This window comes from Hylobates moloch, unplaced genomic scaffold (genome assembly GCF_009828535.3).
Source record: "Hylobates moloch isolate HMO894 unplaced genomic scaffold, HMol_V3 SCAFFOLD_1, whole genome shotgun sequence".
NCBI lineage: Eukaryota > Metazoa > Chordata > Mammalia > Primates > Hylobatidae > Hylobates > Hylobates moloch.
Genome location: NW_026652276.1, coordinates 94764569 through 94790304, shown reverse-complemented (window position 1 = coordinate 94790304; position 25736 = coordinate 94764569). Strand labels below are relative to the sequence as shown.

The following is a 25736-nucleotide window of genomic DNA, read 5'->3' as shown; positions in this document are numbered from 1 at the left end:
GCCACCAGGAAGGCCTGGTGCTCTGGCTCCTTGAAAAGCTGCACCTGTCTCCTCACACTGACTCACCAAGAGCTCAGGGCATCTTACTGGGGGAATGCATGCAAACACTGAGCTCCACCCCTCGGAGAGTGTATTCCAGCCTTGCCGTCTCATTGCATCGAGGAGATCTCCTGAGCTTTCGTGCACCAGGTGCCAGGGAGTGAGTGAGTGAGGAAGGCGGCTCTGAAGCCTCAGAGAGGGCGAGCTCACTGCCAGGAAGAACTGGAGGATAACTGCAGGGAATGTCGTTTGAGCTGTCCTTGGAGGAGGCGGCTTTTGATGAGGGGAGAAGGGCTGGCCCTCTGCGAGGCGGGCGCAGTGCCTGGTGTAGCCCCCACTAGACAGGAGCGAGGGGCGTGAAGGGCAGGGGCAGGTCTGGGTGGGTCTAGGAGCATCAGCCAGGCTACAGGTACAGTTCCCAGCACCTGAGCCAGGACTAGCCCAGGTGCCGGGTCATTCCCCACTTGGATGGGCTCCCCAGAAGGAGACTGGCCAGAACGGAGCTTCCTCCAATCCACTGGAGCCATGGATGGGCTTGGTGGGTTCCTGGGTTACTGCTACTCCTGGTAACAACCAGTCTTGCAAAAATGCACACACAGGAGCCCTTTGCTGAATGAGAGATGGCAGTGACTTCCAAGACCCTGGGGGTTACTGACTTTCCTCTCCTGGGCCCCTGACAACCACAGAGCAACACGTCCCCGCTAAAGGCTTTCACCCAGCACACGGCTGTGCACCCAGAGAGCCTGCTTTTTTTGCCCAAGGCTCCTGGTCCGCCCAGATGGTCCCAGGTGGTCCTGCTGGGAGTCCTGTCCTTGCTGTTCACACTGGTGGCGGGGTGGGAGTGGCTGGAGTCTGGGCAGTGAAGATGAGAGACCTCAGCTTCCATTTCTGGGCTCTGGACTGACTATCAGCAGGACGAAGAGGCCAGCAGACAGATCAAAAGCTTACAGCCGGGGCTCTGTAAGTAACAGCCAAGCAACCTCGCCCTGAGGTCACCTTCAAAGCCTCCCTCTTGCCCCAGATTAGACCCGCGGCAGTTCCAGGCACTAGTACCTCAGAAGGAAGGCTGCAGAGGCCTCCAGCCAGCTCTGCAGATGCAGAGACGAGACAGGATTACAGAGCGTGCAATTTACTTTTGGGGGAGGAGGGAAGCTTGGGTGGGGTGGGGAGGGCTGGATTCAATTCACCAAAACTATCAACTAAGCAGGAAGTTAGGAGGTTGGGAAAACAAAAATGTTCTCCCTGGGGACCAAGTGTGGTTTCCCAGCCTCTGGGGCTGGAAGATGGAGGGGAAGGGGCTGAAGGTTACTGATCTTGGACTCACAGATATTTCTAGCCAAGGCGAATGAGATGATTTAGAGGTATAAGAAGTGGCCAATCCCCCTTGCCCAACAGACACAATGTCCATCAGCCACCGGGCTGGGGCTACCTTTGGCCAATGGGCTAACTGATGCTGTTTGCACCAGAAATCCCTGAAGAGTCAAAATGCATCCCCTCCCGGCAGGAGTCTTCCAGGCCTGGGGAGGGGGTACGGCCCCCCAGACGGTGGCTTCCTTGAAGGCAGCAGCTGGCGGAGGCCACTCTGTTAGCAGGTGCCATCTTCCCAGTGGGAGCCTCACTTATAAAGGGTCCGGTGGCTTCACAGAGATGCCCAGGCCTGCCTGCATGGGGTTCTGAACTGGGTTCAACCACAGTTTCCATTCCTGGACTTTGGGATTAACCTGTCTGTAATCCGTGAAAGAGGCTCTCCAACTCCGGAGGTGCTTGGAGGCATCAGTAGGGCGGCTCCATGGAACCCACGAGGTCAAGGTCAGGCTCCAGATTCGGGTCCTGGCCTTGCAGCCACCTTGCAGTATAAGCTTGGGCTGGCTGCTCAAACTCCCAGGCTCAACCCTGTGCCCACGACAGGCAGAAGTCTGGCCAGATGGTCTCCAGAGTACTATATGACTTTAAACAAAAGGTTTGCTTTGCACCACAGACCCGTGTCCTCAGCCCTTCGCATGTCTCTGACTCTGCATATGCCCAGGGGCAGGCCATGTTCGGGTCTTGTTCATGTTTAAATGCCCACAGCACCTGGGCCAGGCCTCAGCCATGGCGGATGCTCAGTCAGAGCCCTGGGGTGGAGTGGGACTTGCCGGAGTTCAAGATCACCTCATCTGTGCGTCACTGCACCCTGGCTTGGCCATCTGTGTGGAGAGAAGCTTGAAGGGAACTGGGAGCCCCGCCTCAAAACACCTTGCCTCTGCCTGCCACGCCTCAGAAATTCGCCAGCAGCCTCCTGGAGATTCTTCATTTTTCAAAAGCCCGTTTTTTGTTGTTGTTGTTGCTGTTGTTTGTTTTTTTTCAAGATGGAGTCTTGCTCTGTCGCCAGGCTGGAGTGCAGTGGTGTGATCTTGGCCCACTGCAACCTCCTGGGCTGCTCACTGCAGCCTCCCGGGTTCAAGCGATTCTCCTGCCTCAGCCTGAGTAGCTGGGACTACAGGTGTGCACCACCATGCCTGGCTAACTTTTGTATTTTTAGTAGAGACGGGGTTTTACCATGTTGGCCAGGATGGTCTCGATCTGTTGACCTCGTGATCTGCCCGCCTCAGCCTACCAAAGTGCTGGGATTACAGGCATGCCAGAGCAAAAGCACCTGTTTAAATGCAAATGACCCGGTAGGAGTGTGCCTGGGTTTTATCACCAGGTAGGGGAGGCAGGAAGAAGTCAATGCTCTGGGGAAGACCAGGGAGGGTGGGCATCTTGGAGGCCACAGAATTGAGTGGAGGGAAGGCCTGGGGGTGGGAGGAGGCAGGACCTGCATGGAAAGTCTTCCTCCTTCCAGCTGTCTGCATGGTAACCCCAGGCCCCCTGCCGTTGCTGGCCTCTGTGGAACCTCCCACCCAACTCTCTCTGCTGAGGTGGGGGAGCAGCGGGGCAGGGCCTAACTCTCCCAGTTCTAGAGACAGGGAGCTGGGCTGAGGGAGGCTCAACCACGTGCCACTGTCTCCTGCGAGTTCAGGCAGAGCAGGTGCCCAAATCCAAATCTGATCTGGCTACCGTGGTCCCCTGAGCCGGAAGCTCAGTGAAACCATCTGAGCTTTCACTTTCCATCCTGTGCCTTCTGCTTCGTGGAGAGTAGAACAGGGATTCTCTCTGTAGTTCGGTCCTGATGGTTCCGAGAGCACAGGAGGCTCAACACGCTATCCCCGTGAGACACAACATCAAACACCAGCGATGTCACCCGTGAGCCCTTCCTCAGGCTGTGCCTGGGGCCACGCGCTTCTCCAGTCTTTCACTGCAGGGACCTGGCCGTCCTGCCAAGTGCATTCAGGTGCCCCTCCGGCCAGAGTTAGTTTTGTTCCTTCTGCTGTCTTCCTAGCAATGCCTTAAAGAGCACACTGCGCTTAATGAAAGCTCTTCACATTCTGCAGCCTGCCCCGGTCCCCTCTGGAACTCAGCACCCCATAAAGGAGCTAGTCATCTGTGGGTGATGGCACAAGTGAAGAGAAAAAGAAACAACCCCAAGATGTGTTCTGAAGTGGCGGGGTGCCTCCCCGCCTTTGCCCAGGCAGATGTAACCCTCCTCTGGGAAGGTGCCTGTTACACTGAGAGCCTCCCGCATGGTGTGATCAATCGCTTAGGATTTTTTTCTTTGCTAGAAAACAGTCTCAAAACCCACTTACAGGCTGGGCACAGTGGCTCATACCTGTAATCCCAGCACATTGGGAGGCCAAGGAAGGAGGATCGCTTGAGTCCAGGCATTTAAGACCAGCCTGGGAAATACAGTGAGACTCCATCTTTACGAAGTTTTTAAAAGATATATCCAGGTGTGGTGGTGCACATCTGTAGTCCCAGCCACTGGGGAGGCTGAGGTGGGAGGATCACTTGAGCCCAGGAGTTGGAGGCTGCAGTGAGCTATGATTGCACCACTGCACTCCAACTTGGGTGACAGGGAAAGACCCTGTCTTTAAAAGAAAACACAAGGCTGGGCGTGGTGGCTCACGCCTGTAATCCCAGCGCTTTGGGAGGCCAAGACAGGTGGATCACCTGAGGTCAGTGGTTTGAGACTGGCCTGGCCAACATAGTGAAATCCTATCTCTACTGAAAATATAAAAATTAGCTGGGCGTGGTAGTGCAGGCCTGTAATCCCAGCTACTCGGAAGGCTGAGGCAGGACAATCACTTGAACCCGGGAGGCAGAGGTTGCAGTGAGCCGAGATCGCACCACTGCACTCCAGCCTGGGAGACAGAGGGAGTTCTAATCCTTAGCTTTCAAACAGAACTGGACCCCATGAAAAGCAAGGATTGACTGTCCTACTAAGAAAAATCAAGCCTGACACACTACTATGGGAGGCATTTAAACAGGTCTATAAGCCTTGAAATTACAGCCCCCGTTTGCTTTTTTTTTTTTTTTGAGACGAGGTTTTGCTCTTGTTGCCCAGGCTGGAGTGCAATGGCATGATCTCAGCTCACTGCAACCTCCGTCTCCTGGGTTCAAGTGATTCTCCTGCCTAAGCCTCCTGGTAGCTGGGATTACAGGTGCCCACCACCACGCCCAGCTAATTTTTGTATTTTCAGTAGACACTAAATTACACCATGTTGGCAAGGCTGGTCTCGAACTCCTGACCTCAGGTGATCCACCTACCTCAGCCTCCCAAAGTGCTGGGATTATAGGCGTGAGCCACTGCATCTGGCCCTGTGTTTGCATTTTTAAAGAAATTTCTAAAAAAAAAAAACACACATACACACAAAAGGTTTACAGGTGAAACATTTTATTTAGAATGCAAATCTATATTTAAACCTAGTTTCTTTTTCTTTGTTCTGTTTGTTCTGATGCAGTAAATTACTCATAATTTTAATTATACTTCAATTGCCTGGCAGTTGACAAGCATTTATTTCTATAGGACGCTGTACTGACCACCTCCTGCTCTGGTCTTCTTGCAATTAGTTTGTTCCGTTGGGCTCTGGAGGGGGACGGCTGACGCACACACCAGCCCAGCTCCTCCAGGCGGCACTAGGCACGTCCCTGAGCTGCCCAGCAGCACCAAGGGGAGCTCGAGCCCTGCACCATCCGCTGGGGCTGACAGCAAGTGATGCCTTCACAACCATTGTTTGGAGGAGATGACGCATCCCAGCCCTGATGCTCACTGCCTTTATAGGAAAGGAGCTTACCTAGGTAAGGTATTGGCAGGCTGCTGCCACGTCTACAAAGAAAATGTGAATTTTCTGGTAGGATTCAGCATGGTACAAAGTCCCAATGTTCTTGTGGTTGACCGTGTTGGTGCAGGCTGGGAAACGAGCACTTGGGACTTTGCATTTCCATTTTGAATGTCTCTGACCTCCCACCGGAGACCCTCACGGGAGTCAGGGCTGAAGCTCAGGTCTGGGGGTCTAGCAGGCCCCAAAGACTGGAGATGTTGCAGGAGACCTGAGCTCACCTTGGTGACCTTCTGTTCTTACAAAGGAGGAACCTGGAGCCAGAGGGGCCTCTCAGGGCCACGGTCGCCCGATGGCAAGTTGCGGATGGGTCCTTCGTCACTTCGCCAGTGGCTCCCAGACAGGTCAGGGGCTGTGGCTTCCCAGGGGCAGAGGTGGGGCCCAGGCTGTTTTCGTGGTTCCCACTCTGGCCCCTCTATGCTCTGGTAAGCTCAGCAGGGCCGAGTGCCACAGAAGTGCTCTTCCAGTTCCACCAGGAGACACTGGGACATTCTTTCATTGCCTGGAAAGGTTCCTATCCTACCCAGAGAAGCTGTATTCCTTAGCAAGAGAAAGGCAGCCGAGACGCAGCCCCACGCACCTCCACGGACACTTGAAGGAGATGACACGCTCTTCACAGAACCCAGCTTGTTAAACGCCCACTCTCCATCCCTCAGGTAAGTGGCAGTAGCAAGTGACACGAGGTTGAATCACATAAATTGCCACTTTCATACATCAAACATGGTCATATTTCATAGGATCATACAGCAAGACGGGGAGAGCGGAGCCCCTCCCAAGCTCCCCCTGGGCGGCCCCACCCACAGCCCAGCCTGGCTCTGCTCACCAGGTTCCTCTCTGGCATCTCTAGCACTGTGCACCTGAAGCCCATGGCCAGGAAGGCTGCGGCTGGCACTGCTCACTCAGCATGTCTCTCTCCCGGCCAAGCAGGCATCTCTGACACCTCCTGTTCTAGCCTGGCCCTGGACCTCTGTGCTGCAGAGTGAAGCCACTGTCCTTCAGAGTGGCCCTTCTGCGGCCCTGGGAGACGCTCTGTCTGGGACACCTGCTGGTGGCCTTGGCTGTGTTTCCCAGCATCCCTTCTGTTTCCTGCAGCCCCTCCTTTCCACAGGATCCCTTCCTGCCTCCCCCGTACCAGTGGAGGGCATGTGGCCAGGACACCCCCTCGCTCTCCAAGGCCATGTCCAGACCACTGTTCCCCTCTTGATTTTCTCCTGACTTCCCGAACATCATTCCCACCTGCTGCCTTGGGCACCCTGCCATTGTCCTTGAGGACAGCATCAGCTCCGAGGAAGAATCTCGTGCGGACCAGACCGCCCTCCCGACCCCAGCTCTCAGCAGCCACTCCTAGGCTGACCTGGCCTCGTGCCTTACCCACCCCATGCTGGCCCCATCCCCACTGTGTTCCCAGCTCCCCAGCACAGGAGCCCCCACTCTGGCCTCAGGAACTTCCCTGTGGGCCAGAAACTTCGACTCTGCCCTCGTGCTTGGCCCCCTGCCTGTCCGTCTGTTGTGTCTGCTGCCAGGCCAAGCTCCAGCCCTGGGGAAACTCAACATCTGCCTGCCCCAGACCCAGGCTACACAGGCCCCAGGCCAAGTCCTCCATGCAGCTCCCCGCCCCACTCTTCAGCTGGGATCTCCCTGGGGCCTGCAGCCCTTCCTTGGGCAGTTTTGTCCCTCTGTTATATTTGTTATCAATGTACTTGTTAGTAAGCATTGCCCAAAATTGAAACTAAGGGAAAGAGACGGCAGCGTGTCCTTCAATGCCTTACTGGGGCATTGCTGAGCAGGCCCAACAGGGAGTCTGCGATTATCTGGAAGAATATGCCTTCGTTTAACTCACTGCACACTGGAGATTAAAGACCCAGACTTAGCTGGGCACAGTGGCTCACGTCTGTAATCCCAGCATTTTGGGAGGCCGAGGTGGGTGGATCACCTGAGGTCAGGAGTTCAAGACCAGCCTGGTCAACATGGTGAAACCCCGTCTCTACTAAAAATACAAAAGTTAGTTGGGTGTAGGGGCATGCGCCTGTAATCCCAGCTACTTGGGAGGCTGAGGCAGGAGAATCGCTTGAACATGGGAGGCAGAGGTTGCAGTGAGCCTAGATTGTGCCACTGTACTCCAGCCTGGTGACAGAATGACACTCTGTCCCAAAATAATAATAATAATAATAAAGACCTAGACTTTAGGAAAATATGTACAATCCAGTAGATATTTTGTCTAGTTGCAGAAGACTTCTCTAGAAAAGCTAACTCCAACGGTTGCGGTTTTACTGCCTTGTAGGGCGATAACCAATTTGTGTATACATAGAAGCCTTGCTCCAACATCCTCGGTGAAATGCCGAGACATACCCAGTTCCCCCAACGGTCTCAGACTGGCCTCCCCATGCTGCTGGTCCCTCCTGAATAAGGGGAGTCAAGTTCATTCTCTACGTGCATAGCAGTCCTGCTTCTAATGTTTTGGAAATTACAACGAGATGATAATTGACACCATTTCCCCCTCGCGTTTTTGAGTCTGAGGGGGTGTCTCCTTGGTTCTACTCTCAAATGCTTAGCTCAGGGCTCAGCTTGCAGTCCATGTCCAGCCGTCGTGGCTGAATGCGCAGGGAAATGAGAACACATTTGACAAAACGCACGTGATTTCCCGCGCTCTTACCTGCCACTGTATCAGGACAGAGGACGTGGTGTGTGGCGTTGCTGAGACAGATCCTGGGGGCTCTCCTGGAACTGAAACACACAGGAGAGGAAAGCAGGGGTCAGGGTGGTTGTTATGTTCTGCCGCCCTTCCCAGGGCCACCCTCAGTGAGTGTGGGAGGCTGATGAGCCCTGCCTCCTTCCTTCTCCAGGGGTCTCCTTCTCCTGCCCTTCCTCGGGGCTTCTCCTTCAAAGAACTTCTCCTTCAAAGAGCTTCTCCTTCAAAGCCTGTCCCCGGGATAGGAGGGACCCAACCTTAACAATGGCCCTGAGAAACAGACCCAGACTGGGCTCTCCCTGTGGTGGACATTCCGAGAGCTGCCCCTCCAGTGAGGCTGTCCTGGAGCTCTCTGGCTCGAGACCCTCCCTGCAGGGCTCAGGTCTTCTGGGAGAGTAGGGGAACATAACTTTTTTTTTTTTTTTTAAGATACCTAGGTGAAAGCTACTTTTCCTGAATAGGACACATGATCATGCCAGGTCACTTGGTTTGAAACGCTAAAGGGCTGTCAGGAAAGGAGGTTGATTTCTGGTGAGGCTGCATCTGGCTGGGACAGCAGGGTGAAGTGAAGGGGGGTCTGCCATGGTTCTGCTCTGCTCTCTGGAGGGACAAGGTTGGTTTGACCTCTGCCCATGGCCATGCCCTGCACTCTGGCCAAACTAAACTTGTCATCTGCCACATCCAAGAGGCCTTCTGTGCCCCTCTTCTCTGCCTCCTCTGCTCCCTCCAAATCTGTGTGGTCCTGTCTTGGCATACTGAACTGAACTCTTATTCCTCCCAGCTGTAAGATCCCCGGGGCCCAGCAGAAGTGCGACACGCATTCTGTGTCCAGTCCATATTCACTGAACGGAATGAGGATGTTCTTCCCACAGGCCCACTTGCGCATCTAGCAGATGCCTCTCCACTCAGAACCCAAGATTGGGTCCCAGGGTCACCTGCTCTGTGATTTTCCTCTGGACCTGCCAGGCACCTCCTCCTCAGCCCTGGCAGTGCCTGAATCAGTCACACCTCCATCCTCCCTGTTCTGCTTTAGGGATGGGTCTCCCTCCAACCCCCTTAACCTCCTGTGGTTTCAGCTTAATGGTAGGCCCTCTAGCCAGCTTCCTGACAGCCCTGGTGACACAGCAGTGCCATTACAGGGAGTTCTCAATGTCCTCGAGTTGTGAGGTTGTGCAGGGAAATAGAAATCGCTATGAAAAGAAACTGTTCATCAGTAAACCGTCCACATACTCAGAGGACTCTCCCTATTTTGCCAAGGGTTCCCCAAACCCTGGAGAGAGTCTGTGCCTGTCAATCTCTATAAGACAATACAACACAAATACAATGCACATCCATTGCAAAGAGAAACTGCACATCCCAGGAAAGGCGATGACAAGATAGGTGCATCAAAGCCTGATTTGAATATCAAAGGATAAGAAAGGCCTCTGGAGTTTGAAGAGGCCCTTGAATATTTTTTTCAAAAATAGTCCTTTTGGATGCTGCCCTGGAGGTCAAAGGAGGCTGTTGCACTTTGCTCTCACATAATCTGTCACAGAGATTACGACAATGACATCAGCTTGTGTGGGTTTTTGTTCTTTATTCTAAGATTTAGTGCTTAGTTGCAAACATTACCTCAACTGTGTTAAAGGTAAGGTTAAAATGAATGCATTTATATAGTTTTTGTTTTGTAATTTAGTTCCCGCAAAGCCTTTCCCTTGTGGTTTAGTGTGAAATTGGTCCCCACTTTAAGTAGATTAACCGGAAAGGCTTTTCCAGTTACAAGTAGCCTTCTCCTCCAGGTTTGCTACAATAAAGTGGTGCAGTATTTGCATGTAACCTGCACACATCCTCCTGAATACTTTAAATCATTTCTAGGTGTAACCTGCACACATCCTCCTGAATACTTTAAATCATTTCTAGGTGTAACCTGCACACATCCTCTTGAATACTTTAAATCATTTCTAGGTTACTCATCAGTCCTCCTACAATGTTATAATTTGTAACACTGTTATATAACAATGTTACAATGTTATAATTGTAGGAGCTCTCATGAGTAATCTAGAAATTGTACAATGTCATAATACTCTCCAAATACATAGTTGTTACACTGTATATCTTTAATTTGTATTTTTAACTTTTTTTCTGAACAGCTCAATCCACAGTTGGTTGAATCCAAGGATGTGGGACCCTTGGACAGTGAGCTCCTGGGGCTGATCCCCGCTCCTCAGGGCTCAGCAGGGCTCACTAAGGCCCTGGACCACCCCATACACCCAGGACAGCTCCTCTCTTCCTCACTGGCTTTCCCCAAAGCTCCAATAAACTCCCAGGATTCCCGTGCTCAGAAAAGAGTTGGGTGAGAGGCAGGAGCCACAGAAGCCAGCCAGTGCTTTTCTAGGGGCAAGTACACTTTTCCTTGGAGCACAGCTGGGGCCTGTCAGAGGCTCTTGCAGGTTCTGCTCTGCTGGGAGTGCAGGGTTTGCAGCAAAACAGCCTCTGCGAGTTGCTGAGAAGCCGGGAATGGTTTGCTCAACCCCTCTGCTGGTCCCTGAGGCCAAGGGAGGCCTATGTGGGAGAAACCACACTTCCAGGTCATTGAGAGAGCAGAACTGGAGATGTGAGGTCACAGGGTGAGCCAGCTGGAAACTGGTTTATTGGAAAATTCTTCCACTGGAGCGTTAAATGGAAAAGACAGTGCTTTGGGGATAGGCTGTGGGAATGATGATGAAGCACTGCTGGGTGAACTAAGTACTGGATTTCCAGCCTGGGAGCTGAGCTATTACCCACCATCCATTCTTTTCCATCCTACCTGTCCTGTGATCACTGCTGGACGCGGCTGATAGAGGTGCCTCCTGGGCTCGCCACAGGCCTGGGCCACACAGAATGACAATCCATCTTCAGGCTCAATACCGCCAAGGTAGGACGGAGCGGCTAAAACACTACCTGGAGCTCTGAGGAGACCTCACTTCCCATCACTTACCTGTGCTGTTGTCAAAGAGTGGCTCGTGAATGAGAAGAATTGGGAAAATCTCTTAAAACCCAGCTACCTGCTGACATTTATCTTTAATGACCCTATCAATTATTCAATTTCTGGGATGCTAATGGATAGTAGGGGCTTTGGAAGCCCATCAAAGAAACTTCCATTCCATTTGGAAGCCCTTGAAACCTTGATTTATGACCACAGGCTGTGCGGAAACCCTCCGAGCTGTCTGTCACTAATGGAATTCTACTGCTTGCCACCGCTCCCTGGTGACCCCCTCCTGGCTCAAGATGAAAGTGGGGCCTAAGTGTCTCCGGCTCCAGGGGCAGTGCCCAGGAATATGGTCCGGGGCCTGCTCACCATCCTGCAGCGTGGTCACCGCCTCTGTCTCCGAACTGAAGTCGCTGTCCCCAATGTCATTGGTGGCTTTCAGGCGCAGTTTGTAGGAGGTGAAGGGCCTCAGTCTGCAATGTGGAAGAGACTGTGACTGCTGGGGCCCTGCCACCCTGCCCTGCCCTCAGGCATTCCTGGTGAAGCCCTGGGAAGAGGGGCAAATCTCTCCCCTGCCCTGAGAGCTCTGTGCTCCTGTGTGGGCCTGAGACAGGTTAGCAAGGAGGCTGTTCTTGGGTTGGAGCCAATCACTTCCTAGGTGCAGTGAGCAGGGGCTTGAAGGGGACCCTGGACCTGTCCTGGGAGTAGCCTTTGAACACCTGGATGGTCGAAATCCTCAGAGAGAAAGGAGATGCACAGAGGGCAGGGAGTGCAGGGCGTCCTGGCCAGGGGGAAGATTCTGCTCAGGGCTCCTAGGGGAGGCACTGCCAACCCCTCACCGAAGCCACCCCTGCACTCTGGTTGGCACATCACTGCTCTCCAAGGGATCCAGAGAATTCCTCGGGAAGAGCTAATTCCCTGGGCCCTTGTGCTGATCCGGAGTATAAAATGAGTTCCTGCCTGATTTTCATGCTCCGTCCTCCTGGAGCTCTTTACTGGGCCAGACCCAGCCTCGCAGCGTTCTCTAAGGTCCACTTCCTACCCGCCTGCAGGCAGAGACCCACGGGCCCCACGTGCCTACCATTCACTGGGGCCGACATGGTGCCAGGAGCTTGGCAAGTGCAACCCCTTTCAACTCACACGAGCTCTGGGAGAGGAGGCATCATTATTCCCATTTCAAGGATGATAAAACTGAGGCCCACTGCTGCAGGACTAGTAAATGGCAATATTCACATGTCACTTTACAAAAGACCACATCCCTGTCAAGCGTCCAAGTGAAAAATGCCCTCAGCCCTTCGATGGAGATTTTAATGGGACTAATGCTTCCCTGAAGTGCCTTCTGTTGTTAGCACTTCAGGCCTACTTCTATCTGCCCACCCACCTTCCTTCCTCCCTTTCTTCCTCCCTCCCCTCCTTCCTGCCTTCTCTCCCCTCTTCCTCCCTTCCTGCTTTCCTTCCTTCCTTCTTCCCTTCCCTCCTTCCTTCTCTCCCTTCCACCTCCTTTCCCTCCTTCCTTTTCTCTTCCCTCCTTCCTTCTCTGCCTTCCACCTCCTTTCCCTCCTTCCTTTTCTCTTCCCTTCCATTCCCTCCTTCCTTTCCTTCCTTCCCTTCCTTTCCTTTCTTCCTTCTTCCCTTCCCTTTCTTCATTCCTCCCTGCCTCCCCTCATTCCTTCTTTCTCTCCCTTCTTCCTCCCTTCCCACTTTCCTTCCTTCCTTCTTCCCTTCCCTCCTTCCTCCCTCCTTCTCTCCCTTCCCTTCTTTTTCCCTTCCCTTTCTTCCTTCATTTCCTTCATTTCCCTTCCCTTCCTCTTCCCCTTCCTTCCTTCCTTCCTTCCGTCCGTCCATCTGTCCAGCTATTCCACACGCAGTGGGTCTCCTGTGCCAAGCCCCATGCCATGCCCGAGACTAAGACTTCAGCCAAACTCTTCTGTGCAGACGATGCTGGGATCTTGGTGAAGCCCCAGCCGGTCAGGGACCCGCCCTGCCGTCCAGTCACTGGCTGGTTCCTCTCAGATGCCCTTCATTTGACTTCCAAATGAGCAAGTGAGGAAGCTGCTCTGTTCTCCTCCCTGGGGGGCAGCGGCTCTTCATAGATGAGGGCTCCACCCTCCTCAGTTTCCAGACCAGAAAACTCGGGGTGTCTCAGGACCCTCAACCTCTGTTACCCACCTCTAAAAGTCTCAACTATCACTCCAAACCGAAGCCCTCATCACCTGAAAACCAGTCTTCTGTCCTCACTCCCAATGGAATCTATAAAGTGGCTTTAAAATGGAGCCCTGTGGACCCGCAGGACCCTGAAGCCTCTGACATCCACAGCCCCACACAGCCCGCATCAGCCAACAGCAGCTCCATGCCCATCGGGTTTATGTATTGGCCTGGGTCATATTTGGTTTAGGGGAAGGATTCTGCTTTTTAGAAAACTGATAACCATTTTTGGAAACCATGATCAGATTCTATTCCTGCCTTCAGGTCCCCCTCCTGCTTAAGACCAGGTGACAGTGTCTCTCTACCAGCTCACACCTCAAGGCATGCTTTTCCACTGCAGCCCTCCAGAACCTGGTCTGGTCTTGCTACTTCCCAGTCCCTGACCGCAGGCACATCTCAGCCCCTCTGCACTCAGCGTCCACAACTAGAAAAACAGCCACAGGAGGCAGCTGGCCTTGGTCCCAGCTTTAATGGAGATGCTTCTGAAGTCTGACCATAAAAATGACCTTTGCTCCAGGTTTCTGGGAGATAGCCTTTACTAAGTTAAAACAAACAATTTCCCCTCTGTTCCTAGCATCCTAGGAGTTACTGTGTCTCATCTGGGTGATGACCACGTGTTTTCTCCCGTGACCTCCCTGCCTTGTCCACCTGTGCCACCCACCATAGCCCCACTGGCTCCTTCTCCTGTACCAGGAGGCAGCACAGTGGGCATCACGAACATGGACCCCGAAGTCAAACTGCCTGGCTTCTACCTCCCAGTTAACCTCGGACAGCATACTTTGCCTCAGTTTCCTTATCTGGGCTGATAATAGCACAGGCATCGTGAAACTGATGTGAGGCTTAAACTCAGGTGAGGCACTCAGCAGAGGGTCAGACATCTGGTGCAGCCTCGCTAAGGATCAGCTGTTCCTATGGATCTGTAAGTATCTGCTCAGATGGCCCTGCCTGCTGTCCTCTGTGCCCTGTTCCTTCCCTTCATCTTCTGCATCATGATGGGTGAGATTTCCTTGACGACTGTCTGTCTTTACAAGACTCAACATCCACGAGGACAGGGACCGAGTCGGCCTCCTTTCCTGCTGTACCCCAAGAGCCAAGAACACCCAGGAGGTGCTCAGATCTGTGGGAGGAAGGATTGAATAAGGGTGCTACTCCCCATCTCCGAAGTTTCTTGGGCTGGGGTGGGGGGTTGCCTATGAGGACAAGTAAATACTAGTGTTGTATCTGGCACACAGTAGACGTTGCAGAAATGATTTGTTTACTTATTTATTTATTTGCAATTATGCTTACTTATTGATGTATTTGTTTTCTCACTGGCCTCTGGTATTGAACTGTAATTATACTCAGCACTCCACTGTTTAGTACTTCACGCTTTGCTATGATTTGGGGGTTTGGAGCCACACTACAAGCTCCTTGAAATCCCGCTTTCTTCACTGTCCTGCCTGGGTCTGGCATTGAGCCGGGCACACGTGGTGTGCCGTAAGTGCGTGTCAGGCAGCTGGACAAATCAGCCTGGCTCCCAGACAAATGGGTTTGGGTGCGCAGGAGGACAGAGAGCAGGGTTCCTAGGGTGAGGCCTGTGTTTTGCCGGACTCACTTAATTCAACAAGGATTGATTAAGTGTCTCTGCGAGCTGCAGGGAACACAAAATGTGGATCTGTGGGAGTTAACCCTCTTAGCGGAAGCCAGGCTAGTGCCCCGAAACCAGGCAGAAAGCAGCTCTGGCAGGCAGCCGATGGGAGCAGCAGCCCCACTGCCCAAATGAGACAGGCAGAGGGCAGTGCTATCATCCCGCCTCCTGGCTCTGCGTTCCTAGAGATGGTAGCATCCTCTGTGCACTCACCCCAACCTGCCTCACCTCCCTGCAGCGCTGCTCCTGTGGATGGCTGGTCTACCTCCTAGGCCAAATGTCTGATCCTCGAGCCCCCAGCCCCTGTTGCTCCTGCCACACTCCCTCCTGTGGCAGAGCATGGATTTTGGTGACTCCATGATAAAGGGACAAATGCACACAGGATGCAAGAACACCCTCCTGTAACCCTTCTAACTCCTCCCAATTCTGCACTCTGTTCACACTTCCAAGCCAGCCCAAACCTCTGCTTTGGAGTGGGCTAAGCAGAATTCCAATGCTGGCTCTGCCACTACTCACTGGAGCAAGTCAGTGTCTCAGAGCCTCGCTGGATTCGACTATGGACATGGAGATAGCAGCACCGGGGCTTCCAGGGCTGTCGTGAAAATGACATAGCATCACCCATCCTCATGGAGTCGGGTGGATCGTGGCGCACGGCAGGCAATGAATAAATGTGATGTGCTCTTTCCTGTCTTCCCAAAAGCTTTCTCTGGCTCCCCTACCCCGGAGCCCTCACTCGTCCCCAGGAAGCCATCGATGCTGCCTGGTGCCTCCCCGGGACTTTGCTCATTCCTCATGCCTCACCTCCCAAATCTCCATGTACAAACTCAGAAGCTGGATAGATTTAGGGATATTTTTGAGACAACATCTGCCATCTAATCTCTTTCTTCTAATCATCCCAAACTCAGGAAATAAATAATTTGGGTAATACAGGATCCTCACTATCTGAACTTGCTATCAGAACTCTTGCTACCCCAAATTAATAGCCGATATATTTAGAAAGCCAGTTTGTACTCGTACTGCCTTGGACGGCTAATCACATACACAAACTTGACCTCCACAGCCAAAGTGATCTGGAATGGGCTTCGGGGAAGGACATAGCTTAAGTTCCTTGTTTCTGCCTCAGGGCTAAATGCAGAGTCTTTTAAATAGGAGGAGCTCCATTCATTCGTTTTGGTTCTATTATAAAATGGATGAGTGCTGAGCACTTTAAAGTGATTCACTGCTGTCTTTATTTACTTATCTGGAAGGCACTAAAAATGTTTCTTAAGAACTCACTATTGGCCGGGCATGGTAGCTCATGCCTGTAATCCCAGTACTTTGGGAGGCTGAGGTGAGAAGGTCACTTGAGGCCAGGAGTTTGAGACCAGCTTGGGCAACATAGTGAGACCCTATCTCTAAAAAAAATTTTTTTAAAACATTAGCTGGGCATGATAGCATATACCTGTAGTCTTAGCAACCCAGGAGGCTGAGACAGGAGGCTATCCTGAGCCTGGGAGTTGGAGGCTGCAGTGAATGATGATGGAGCTACTGCACTCCAGCCCGGGTGACAGACAAAAACAAAACCAACCAACAAAACAAACACAAACACTTAGACCTCACTGTTGTATCACAAAGAATATCAAGCTCATGTATCATATCCTTGGCCAAGTTCATCTGATTCTTTTTTTCTTTTGAGACGGAGTCTCACTCTGTTGCCCAGGCTGGAGTTCAGTGGTGTGATCTCAGCTCACTGCAATCTCCGCCGCTCAGGTTCAAGCAATTCTCCTGCCTCAGCCTCCTGAGTAGCTGGGACTACAGGCGCATGCCACCATGCCTGGCTAATTTTTGTATTTTTAGTAGAGATGGGGTTTCACCATATTGGCCAGGCTGGGCTTGAACTCCTGACCTCAGGTGATCCACCTGCCTCGGCCTCCCAAAGTGCTGGGATTACAGGCATGAGCCACCATGCCCAGCTCATCTGATCCTTAAATAATGGTATTTTTAAAAAAATTACATTATACGGAAAAAGAAAAAAAAAAAGAAATCAGCTGAATGGAGCTAGGGTCGTGGTGCTGACATTCGTTGAATCCCTGCTGTTTTCCGTGCTCATTCCCTCTGCGCCTTTCTGTCTTCTGTTTGGACCCCCGCACCTATCCCACAGGAGAGCTCGGGGGAGGAGCTGAGCCCATCACTACCGGACACACAGCCACCCCCTGAGCCTGCACAGCCACTGCTCTGTCCTAAAGTGACATCCAGAACCTCCAAGTCACACTGGGCTCAGAGCCCTTCTCTTCTTCCTCTCTACTGCATTTCCGTGGGTGGCTCCCCCATCTCACAACTTCAACCACCAACCAGACACTGGCAACGCCTGAACACGTCTCAGACCCAACCCCTCTCCCTGGGGGTCTAGACCCATATTCCCTGGACGTAATCACAGTCACCAAATTTAGACAGTTAAACTCTTGATGTTTTTTGGATACTCGCAGATTTCACACAACTGGTGAAAGTAAAATGTAGCTGTCAGGATTATGAAACAGGAAGGGAGATTATACTGTGGCAGCACACAAAATATCGCTTTCCTGGGATTCTCCTGTGACATGTTCTCTATTGATAGGCAGAGGAAGCATTTGTCCTAGTTCTGGCCCATTAGGAAATTGACGGCCGTCTCTCTTACACCAAATTAAACTGTCTGTCCTGAAACATGGACCTCTCCTTTCCAGCATGAAGTCCCAGGCACACAGTTACTCTGTTTGGTTTCAGAAGCCTTCAGGAATAGTGGCTGGATATTTTTTTCCTTCTTTTAGATGGTTACACAAAGGATGAGGTTATTAATATCTGTGAGCACACTGCCAATTAAGCTAAGCATCCTGTGTAGTTTATTAAGTCAGGCTGGGTGCACCCGGCCACACTCCCCTGACCCTCGGGGCTATGCCAGGAGAATTCCAGGGCTCCGGGAAGATGGTATCTGCCACTAGGAGTGCCTTCCTCTGGAGGGGAGAGAGCTGTGCCTCTCGAGTTCTATTGCTGTAGCTCGAAGGGCAAGTGAGATGCTGGCAGGAACCTGGCGGACAGTCTGACTATTCCGATCGCCTTATTTCTTGGCTGCCAGTTTGCTGGCGGTCAGTAATGAGGCAAACCTTGGACTCACAGAGCTGGAGGGAACAGCAGGATCCCCGCTCCAGCCCTGTCTTTCACAGATGAGAAGACAAAGTCCTAGCAGGTAGCCAAGGGTTGGACTTTTCCAAGGCCACGCGGCTACTAAGGGGAGACTGACTGTGGAAAAGCTTGGTGTTCAGATGCACACGCACTGGGTTTTCAGATGTTGCAGACCCTTGTAAATTAACTGCAGGACATGGATTGTGTCTATGGACCCTGACCTCTGGCTCACGGAATGTGACAACTACAAAAATCTCAGGAAATACTCCTTCCATTTAGAGACGTTGAGGCACCCGCATATGCGTTACTTAAGATATCTCTGCCTCAATGTCTGCGTGTGTAAATTGGGAATAGTGAGAAGTCTGGTCTGTATGTCCACATGGTTATTACAAAGATTGTACGAAATGACACATGGAAGTGGTGTTGAAAACGACAGGTGTGATCCTGGCAATAATGATGGTGATGAGGATGGCGGTGGTGGTGGTGAAGTCCTGTCAGAGCTCTAACTGTCTGGAAGCTGAGTGACTAGATCACCAGGGAAAACCCCTCAGAGGGGACATCAAGCCGGAGCTGCTGCAGCCTCGTTTTCCTAATATAAGGGGCATAACCACAGTTGTGGGGACAGAACAACTTTTCTAAATTCCAACCTGCCAGCATACGGACCTCACCAGATGTTGTGCCCTGCACGGGGGGAGGCCAGGCAGTGGCTCTGGCCCTGCTGGAAACAAGCCCTGTGCGCAGGGACCATTCCACCTCAATTTTCAGAAGAGCAGAGGGCTGCTTGGACCATGAAATTGCAGAGGGTGGCTGTGCCAGGGTGGGTCCTCTGGGGCCGCAGACAGCTGGAGTTGTGCACTGGGGCGCTGGCTTCCCTGCTGGTCTGTGGTCTCCAGTGGGGGCCTGGGAGCCGCAGCATGGGTTCCTGACAGTCTGCGTGACCCTCCTTGGACTGCTCAGGGACTCTGGTCAGGATTTGCGTTTGACACCCAGCTGTGCCTCCTGGGGACACCATGTGGGAGTGGCAAAGGTGATACTGGCATCCATGGCCATGATCGTCCAAAGGGCCTTATCATCTCCAAGCCTCGCAACTCAAAGACCAGGGAGCTGGAGATGCCTGAGAACCTGTCACCTGCCTCAGATCACTCAACGGCAAGCGGCAGAAGCCAGGCTGAGCCTGCACAGTTCCAGCTTCACAGCTCTGTACTGAGACGCCCGGTGGGCCACCCATCCCCGGGCAAGTGCTTCACCTCCGTCATGGGCCTGGTCCTCAAGCCAGGGATGGGGGTTTTGAAGGTTTCTCTTCTCTTTGAAACCCCCTGTTGTCACATCTAGGACCAGCGACACCCACACTCCAATCAGCCCTCACTCCAAAGCCTGACCTTTGCCCCCAGGGCAGAGCAGGGCAAGGGTGGTGTTCTGAGGAGCTGCCAGGGGCTTCACCTGGGACCTGCCTCCCTCCCTACATTCAGGTTCAGTCAGGCAGGGCTGAGACGGGCAGCCTCGAAGACGAGGGCGGCTGGGCACCAGGAGGCTGGGCAGGGGATATGAGCGAATGACCGATGTTTCTGGCCTTGGCCTTCCTCTGTAGAGTGGGATCGTGGTCTCCCCTCACTGGGTGACTGTAGGGATGCAGAGCTGACCTATGTGACCATCTGAGAGACAGAGGAAGCTCGGCCAGCCTGGAGACGACCGTCTCGGCCCCTTTAGGCATTGGTGCAGGCTCCAGAGCCCTCGGACACAGAGGGACTCACTCCAAGACCCCCTGGAGTGTGAGCTCAGTAACAGGTGACCAAACTCTGGGTTGATGAGAAGCACAAGGCTGGTGTCCCGGGTGGCCCTGCCCAGGCAGGGACTGCAAATCTGACAGGCCCCAGGAGGGCCTGGGCAGGGCACACGGTGAGGGTGTGGACCCCTGGGGTGGCTTCCAAGCCCTGGGATGCCCATCTGTGTGATTGTGGCAGTTTGTCTGTAAAGAGTGGGTGGGTCTGTAACCGCAGTCGTGAGGACCCTGGGGGACCCACAGAACGCCGCTGCTACTGTCAATGCAACCCTCTCCCATGCTGAGCCCAGAGGTCCAGCAAATAACTGAGTGAGTGGACAGATTCTAGTCGTGTCCCAGGCATGCCCTCCCATCTCCCCGTCCGCCATCACTAAGGAAGCACCATACTCGTGGTGCCATCCATCTCCCTGCTGCTTTCGAGAACGCAAGGGGATGCAACGTCCCTCCAGCCCTGGACACCCGAGGCCAGCCCTGGCCTCCTCCACATGGTCCTCTCCCCATTGCCAGCCTTGGGAGGGGCTAGGACTCCAGCCCACATGTCCAACCTACCCCCCCATCACCCCTGCCTCGCCAATCCCTGGGTCCTGGGGTGTCCCAACCAGCCCTGCACATCTGGAAGAGCAGACTCCAGGAAGGGGCTGGGAATAGGCCCTTGGAAGTGGGTCCAGGACCCAGGGGTTCTGGGATTCCCAGCATGGGGAGTGTCAAAAAGAAAGGGGGCCTGTGCTCTCAGGGGTGCATCTGCACACAGACTCCCCACTGTCTGGACAAGAGCTGGCTGGAGGCGGCCAGGGCCCTGTTCCCGGGGAGGTCCTCCTGCTCTCTTGGTACCTGTCAACGACGCAGGCTGTGGCCTCGTGGCTGATGGATGAGGAGTAGGTCTGCCACTCGCCCCGGGGCAGTTCTCGCACCTGCACGGTGAAGTACCGGATGGGGGAGGCCCCGTCGCTGCCCGGGACCCACTGGAGCCGGAGGCTGCGGGCGGTCACTTCCGCCTGGGGCACCAGGAGCTCTCTGGGGGGCGCCGGCCGCTCTGCAACCAAATGAGGACAGACCAGGGACATGTGAGAGGCTGCCCTTCCCAAGGAGGATCCCAGGCTACGCGGCTGTACAGAGCTGACTGCCCGCCCGTGACAGCTGCCTGCATGCATCAGACAGTCTGAAGCCAGTCCCTTCCTTGCGTCAGGGAGATGAGAGGCTTTTTTTTTTTTTTTTTTTTTGAGACAGAGTCTCACTCTGTCACCAGGTTGGAGTGCAGTGGCGTGATCTCAGCTCACTGCAACCTCTGTCTCCCGGGTTCAAGGGATTCTCCTGCCTCAGCTTCCTGAGTAGCTGGGACTACAGGCGTGCACCACCACGCCCAGCTAATTTTTGTATTTTTAGTAGAGACAGGGTTTCACCACGTTGGCCAGGATGATCTTGATCTCTTGACCTCGTGATCTGCCTGCCTCGCCCTCCCACAGTGCTGGATTACAGGCATGAGCCACCACACCCGGCCGAGCAGCTCTCTTAAGGCTAACTTTGGATACACTACTCGTAGAGACCAACAGACAGGAACAAAGCCACACAGGAGTCCCTGGGCTGCCAGACCACCAGGCACTGTGTCTGTGATGACAGCTGGGGTCGCAAGGTCTTGGGGGCTGCTCCAAGCCCTGTGGTCCCTTTGGTCTTTTTCTGATGTTGTGTTCAGTCCACCTTTAACGCTGAATTTCCTCCTTCTTGCAGTCACCCAGGGCCTAAAGCATCTACCGTGTCTACTCAGTGCTGCTGTAGGTGAGGGTGCCTCTGGGCTGTCACTGCCTCTGGTGTCTGCAGTAGCTTGGATGGGGGACGTGGGGTGCCCGGGGCCAGGCCCGGCCTGGAGTGCCCATCGTCTGCCACCGCTGTGCCTCTGCACCCCATCAATTTCAGCAGAGAAGTTCTGCAGCGGGAGGAATAATTGTTTAATTGTTTATCATGAAGATTATTGATTCTGATTAGAATGCGTGGCGTGTGTAAAGCGGCAATTGATTGTCGGTCCGCAGTGGTGGGTGTGGGAGGAGGACTCCGGTCTCACTTCATCAGCACTTGCCTCCCTAAGCGCACATTCTGGCTGTGTGATTTCACCTGGTCTCCGGAGGGGAGGTAGCCCAGAGTATCCCGTTTCAACGGCTCTCTTGGACTTAGTGGTAACTAGCAAGTCTCTTGGATTCCCTCTCCCTGGGCCACAAGGATGGAGGATGGGGGCCCCAGTGGAAAATCTCTGAAATCTCTGGGCCCGATAATCAGGTGGCATAGTGTGGGGTGGGACTGTGGGGGGGGGACTGTGGGGCAGGGCTGTGGGGCGGGACCGTGGGGCGGGGCTGTGGGGTGGGACTGTGGGGCAGGACACGAGAAATAAGAGGACCTGCTGTGACACTGTGTCTGTGATGCACCTGCACATGTGCCTGGCTCGTGAGAGGGGCACAGTCAATGCTTAAGATAAATGAACCATAAAACCACAGGAATACATTCGAGAATGAAGTCAAAATGTTAGCTGGAGAGCCATTACCATCTTCCTGAGAAGCCAACAGCCCTGAGTGCTGATACCTAGGGTGGCAGCAGGGGGATGGGGCATCCCTTTCACAGGGAATCTCTTCCATGTGCTTTAATTGCAGAAGCACCTCCGGTGTCTGTGGTGACTGACGGCTTCCGTCCCTCCAGCTAATAACATTAATAATAATAATAATGATAGTGGTAATGGTCATGGAGGGGATGTGCTTTCATTGAATGCTATGGGAGGACCAAAGGCAGGGGCTCACACCTGCAATCCCAGAGCTTTGGGAGGCTGAGGCGGGAGGATCGCTTGAGCCCAGGAGCTGGAGACCAGCCTGGGCAATGTAGTAAGACCCCCATCTCTACAAAAATTAAAATAATTAGCTGGGTACGGTGGCTCATGCCTGTAACCCCAGCACTTTGGGCAGCCAAGATGGGTATCATAGCAAGGCTCTGTCTCTTCAGAACATAATTAGCTGGGTGGTGTGTGCCTATAGTCCCAGCTACTGGAGAGGCTGAGGTGGGAGCATTGCTTGAGCCCAGGCATTCCAGGCTGCGGTGACCCATGATCACATCACTACACTCCAGCCTGGGCGACAGAGCAAGACTTGTTTCAAAAATAAAAGAAAAAACAAAAATAGGAGTGTGGCCAGAGCTGTGTGCTCCAAGTATCCCTGCAGCAGTGCCTGCAAGCTCCCGCCTGTCCTCATTCCCACAGGGTCCCTGGGTCTGGCCGTGACGTCAGGACCTGGAGTGGGAGCCGGGGCTGCTGAGGTGAGGGTCCTGTGGCACCAACCCTGGGCACTGCAAGGCCCAATGACGTGCATGGAGCCCAATGGGAAGGCTGCCCGCTATAGACTTTCGTGGGAAGAGTTGGCCTCGTGGTGTCAGAGGGGGGTCCAAATCTCAGCTCTGCAGTTGCGTGTCTGGGCAAATTAATAAAACTCTCAGTTCCCTCTGTCTCATCTTTGGTAAAAATCGGAGCTACTGCCATGCTGCTCCATGGGCTGCAGGGAGGATAGGCCAAGCGCAGTGCACGGAGCACCTGCCCCTATGCGTGGAGCAAAGCCCTGCCCGCCTGGCAGTTCTCATTGGGAAGGCAGTTATTTGGAAAACTTACTTACTGAGCACCTGCTCCACGGAGGACATGGGTTTAACATCGGAGACTGGGGGCTGCTTTCGGGGAGCTCACCCTCAAACGTGGTGACTCTGCAGCCTTGCCCCAGGTACTCGGCCTCTGTGAGCAATGTTGCTCTCCTTAAACCTGAGACCGTCTCACGTGTCTGAGAGGGCAGGTGTGAGGCCGAAGGTGTGAACGCAATGCTCACATGTCTGAGAGAGCAGGTGTGAAGCTGAAGGTGTGAACGCAATGCTGTTTGATAGTGTGCCCAGCTCCGTGTCGGGCTCAGTGGGTGCTTTGTAAATGCTCACATCCCTTCTCTTTCTCCAAAGGGAAGGCCGAAGCCTCCCAGGTACCCCGCAGACCCCAGAGGGCCTGACTGAGGAAGTGGCACCCGCCACGTCCGCAGTACCCCCGGGTCCCCCAAGATCTTACCTCTCTTCTCAGTGGTGATGACAGTGGCCTCCAGTGGCTCCCCCCAGCCCTGCCTCGTCTTGGCGGACAGCCTGAAGATGTATGCGGACTCCGGGGCCAGGTCGGTGGCTGTGAACTGCCTCACCGTTGCACCAACCTCCACGGTGGTGAAGGTGTGGCGGCTGCTGCTGGCCAGGCGGTAGGCAATCTGGTACCCTGCGGGCAGATGACATGGGAGACAGCTGCTGAGCCAGCCACCCACGGCACAGGGAAGCCCTGTGCCCACACTCTGTGCTGACCCCTGGAACAGAAACCCCGGGACGGCCATCTGTCTCTTCCCCGTCCCTGGAGGTCACTGCCTGGGCACTGAAAGGGTGGTCTCACGGCTATGAATGGTGGGGCCCCACGTGGATTTCCCTGTGAAGCTTGTTTCCTGCTCCATCCTTCACAGGAACAAGGTGTGAACACGGGTTCATCTTTCCTTAGGATGCTGGCACGCAGCGAGCATGCCACAGGGACCTAGTCCCACCCTGCTCCCCAGAGGGCTGTGACTTCTCAGTCTCTGCCTCTCCCTCCCTCCTGCCGTCTGGCCCTCCTCCTCGCTCCCTTAGGAAGTCCTTTAATTCTTGCCAATGACAGCATGGCCTGCCCAGGCAGGACAGCAGCTCCACAGCTGCCACTCCTCCTTCCCTCCTTTGTCTTCCCTGTCTGCCTGCATCTCTGACCCCTAGCTCCCTCCAGGGATCCCAGCAACGTCCATCCAGCCCCTTCTGTGGCCCCACCCCTCCCCAGCAGCTCCGCCAGGGCAGCTCTGCTTACAGAATCCCCCTGTGCTTCCTAGCTGAGGGAGGGCTCCTGGCTTGCCGAGTTGCTCAATTGGGAGGGGCTGGGGGTTGACCAGACGTTCCTTATTAGCGATGACCCCTCTCCACTGGCCGCCCCAGGCCTCCCCCGCTGGCGTCTGGAGGAGCCTTGTTAACTCTGCAGCTCCAGTCCACACCCTGCCTGGCTCACAGACAACGTGTGGTCCAGCGGCTGAACTCCTGTGCTGATTAAAACCAGAAATGATGGGGCACTATGGCTTCCAAAAATATTAATAACTGTTGGAGTTAAACAAGGGAGGACACATAGGGGGAAGAGAGTCACGCTCTGGCCTCACCAGTGCTGCCTTTTCGTGGAGTGGCCTCTGCATTGGGGGCTCACCCTCTGTGGGGAGGAGCTGCCGGGTGACCCCACGCTGCCTGCCCCTGCCCTCAGCCTCTGCTCCGGGTGAACCCCTCCCTCTCTCAGCTCTGCCTGCTCTCGGGTCTCTAGCTCATGGACGACCGAGCTTACAGGCAACCTCCCAGCTCTTGCGCCTTGTCACTCATCCAAGGGTTTAACAAGCCCCTCCCCAGCCCGCCATCTGGGAGGTGGGAGGACAATTACACAGAGGTCAGGCTTCAAGTGCATCCTCACATCAGGCCCCAGGCATCACCACTCACCATCAGCATCGTCATCACCACCACATAGACAGGGACACACGCCCTGCCCTGTCCATGACGCCGCCACCTCCGTGAGCCCCCAGGTGTCTGCAGGATCCTGAACTTAGGCCCCCACAGTGGCTGTTGCAGCCGCTGCCCCACCTCCAATGGACAGGCTGTCCTCCCCACAATGGGGACCGGGAGTCCTGAGACTTCCTGGATGTGGCCCTGCTGGTCTCAGGCCTCTGGCAAGGGTGTCCCTGCTAGAATCCTGTTCCTTCCCAGTCACTGACCGACCAAGGGCAGCCCAGAGATGGCGGCCAGCTCTTCCCCCTGGCTTCCCCTTCCCCCACACCACTGTGTAGTGAGAGTAGGGAGAGGGCCAGCTCTTCCCCCGGCCTCCTGTTTCCCCCAACCCTGCATAGTGAGAGTAGGGAGTCGGCCGTGCACACACAATGGAAGCTCATTCTGAGGCTTCGGGGCTCCTGGCCGCCCTGCACCCTGATGGTGAGGAGAGCATGACCACAGCGGCTACACTGCTGGGCACATCCAGGGACCCTGCTGTATCCCTGCAACGCTTCCCATGCCAGACCCTCGCCACAGCC

General features: G+C 54.2%; 1 protein-coding gene across 5 annotated transcripts in view; it reads right to left on the bottom strand.

The window, feature by feature from the left end:
• Nucleotides 1-25736, bottom strand: part of SDK1 (sidekick cell adhesion molecule 1) — a 659503-nt gene that overhangs the window by 96984 nt on the left and 536783 nt on the right. For all 5 annotated transcript variants that reach the window (XM_058442285.1, XM_058442281.1, XM_058442284.1 and 2 more), the window contains 4 exons: nucleotides 23690-23884; nucleotides 20452-20653; nucleotides 11243-11346; nucleotides 7891-7961 (listed from right to left, as the gene is read on the bottom strand). In XM_058442285.1, coding sequence (XP_058298268.1) covers nucleotides 7891-7961; nucleotides 11243-11346; nucleotides 20452-20653; nucleotides 23690-23884 — 572 coding nt within the window. The remainder of the gene's footprint in view (nucleotides 1-7890; nucleotides 7962-11242; nucleotides 11347-20451; nucleotides 20654-23689; nucleotides 23885-25736) is intronic.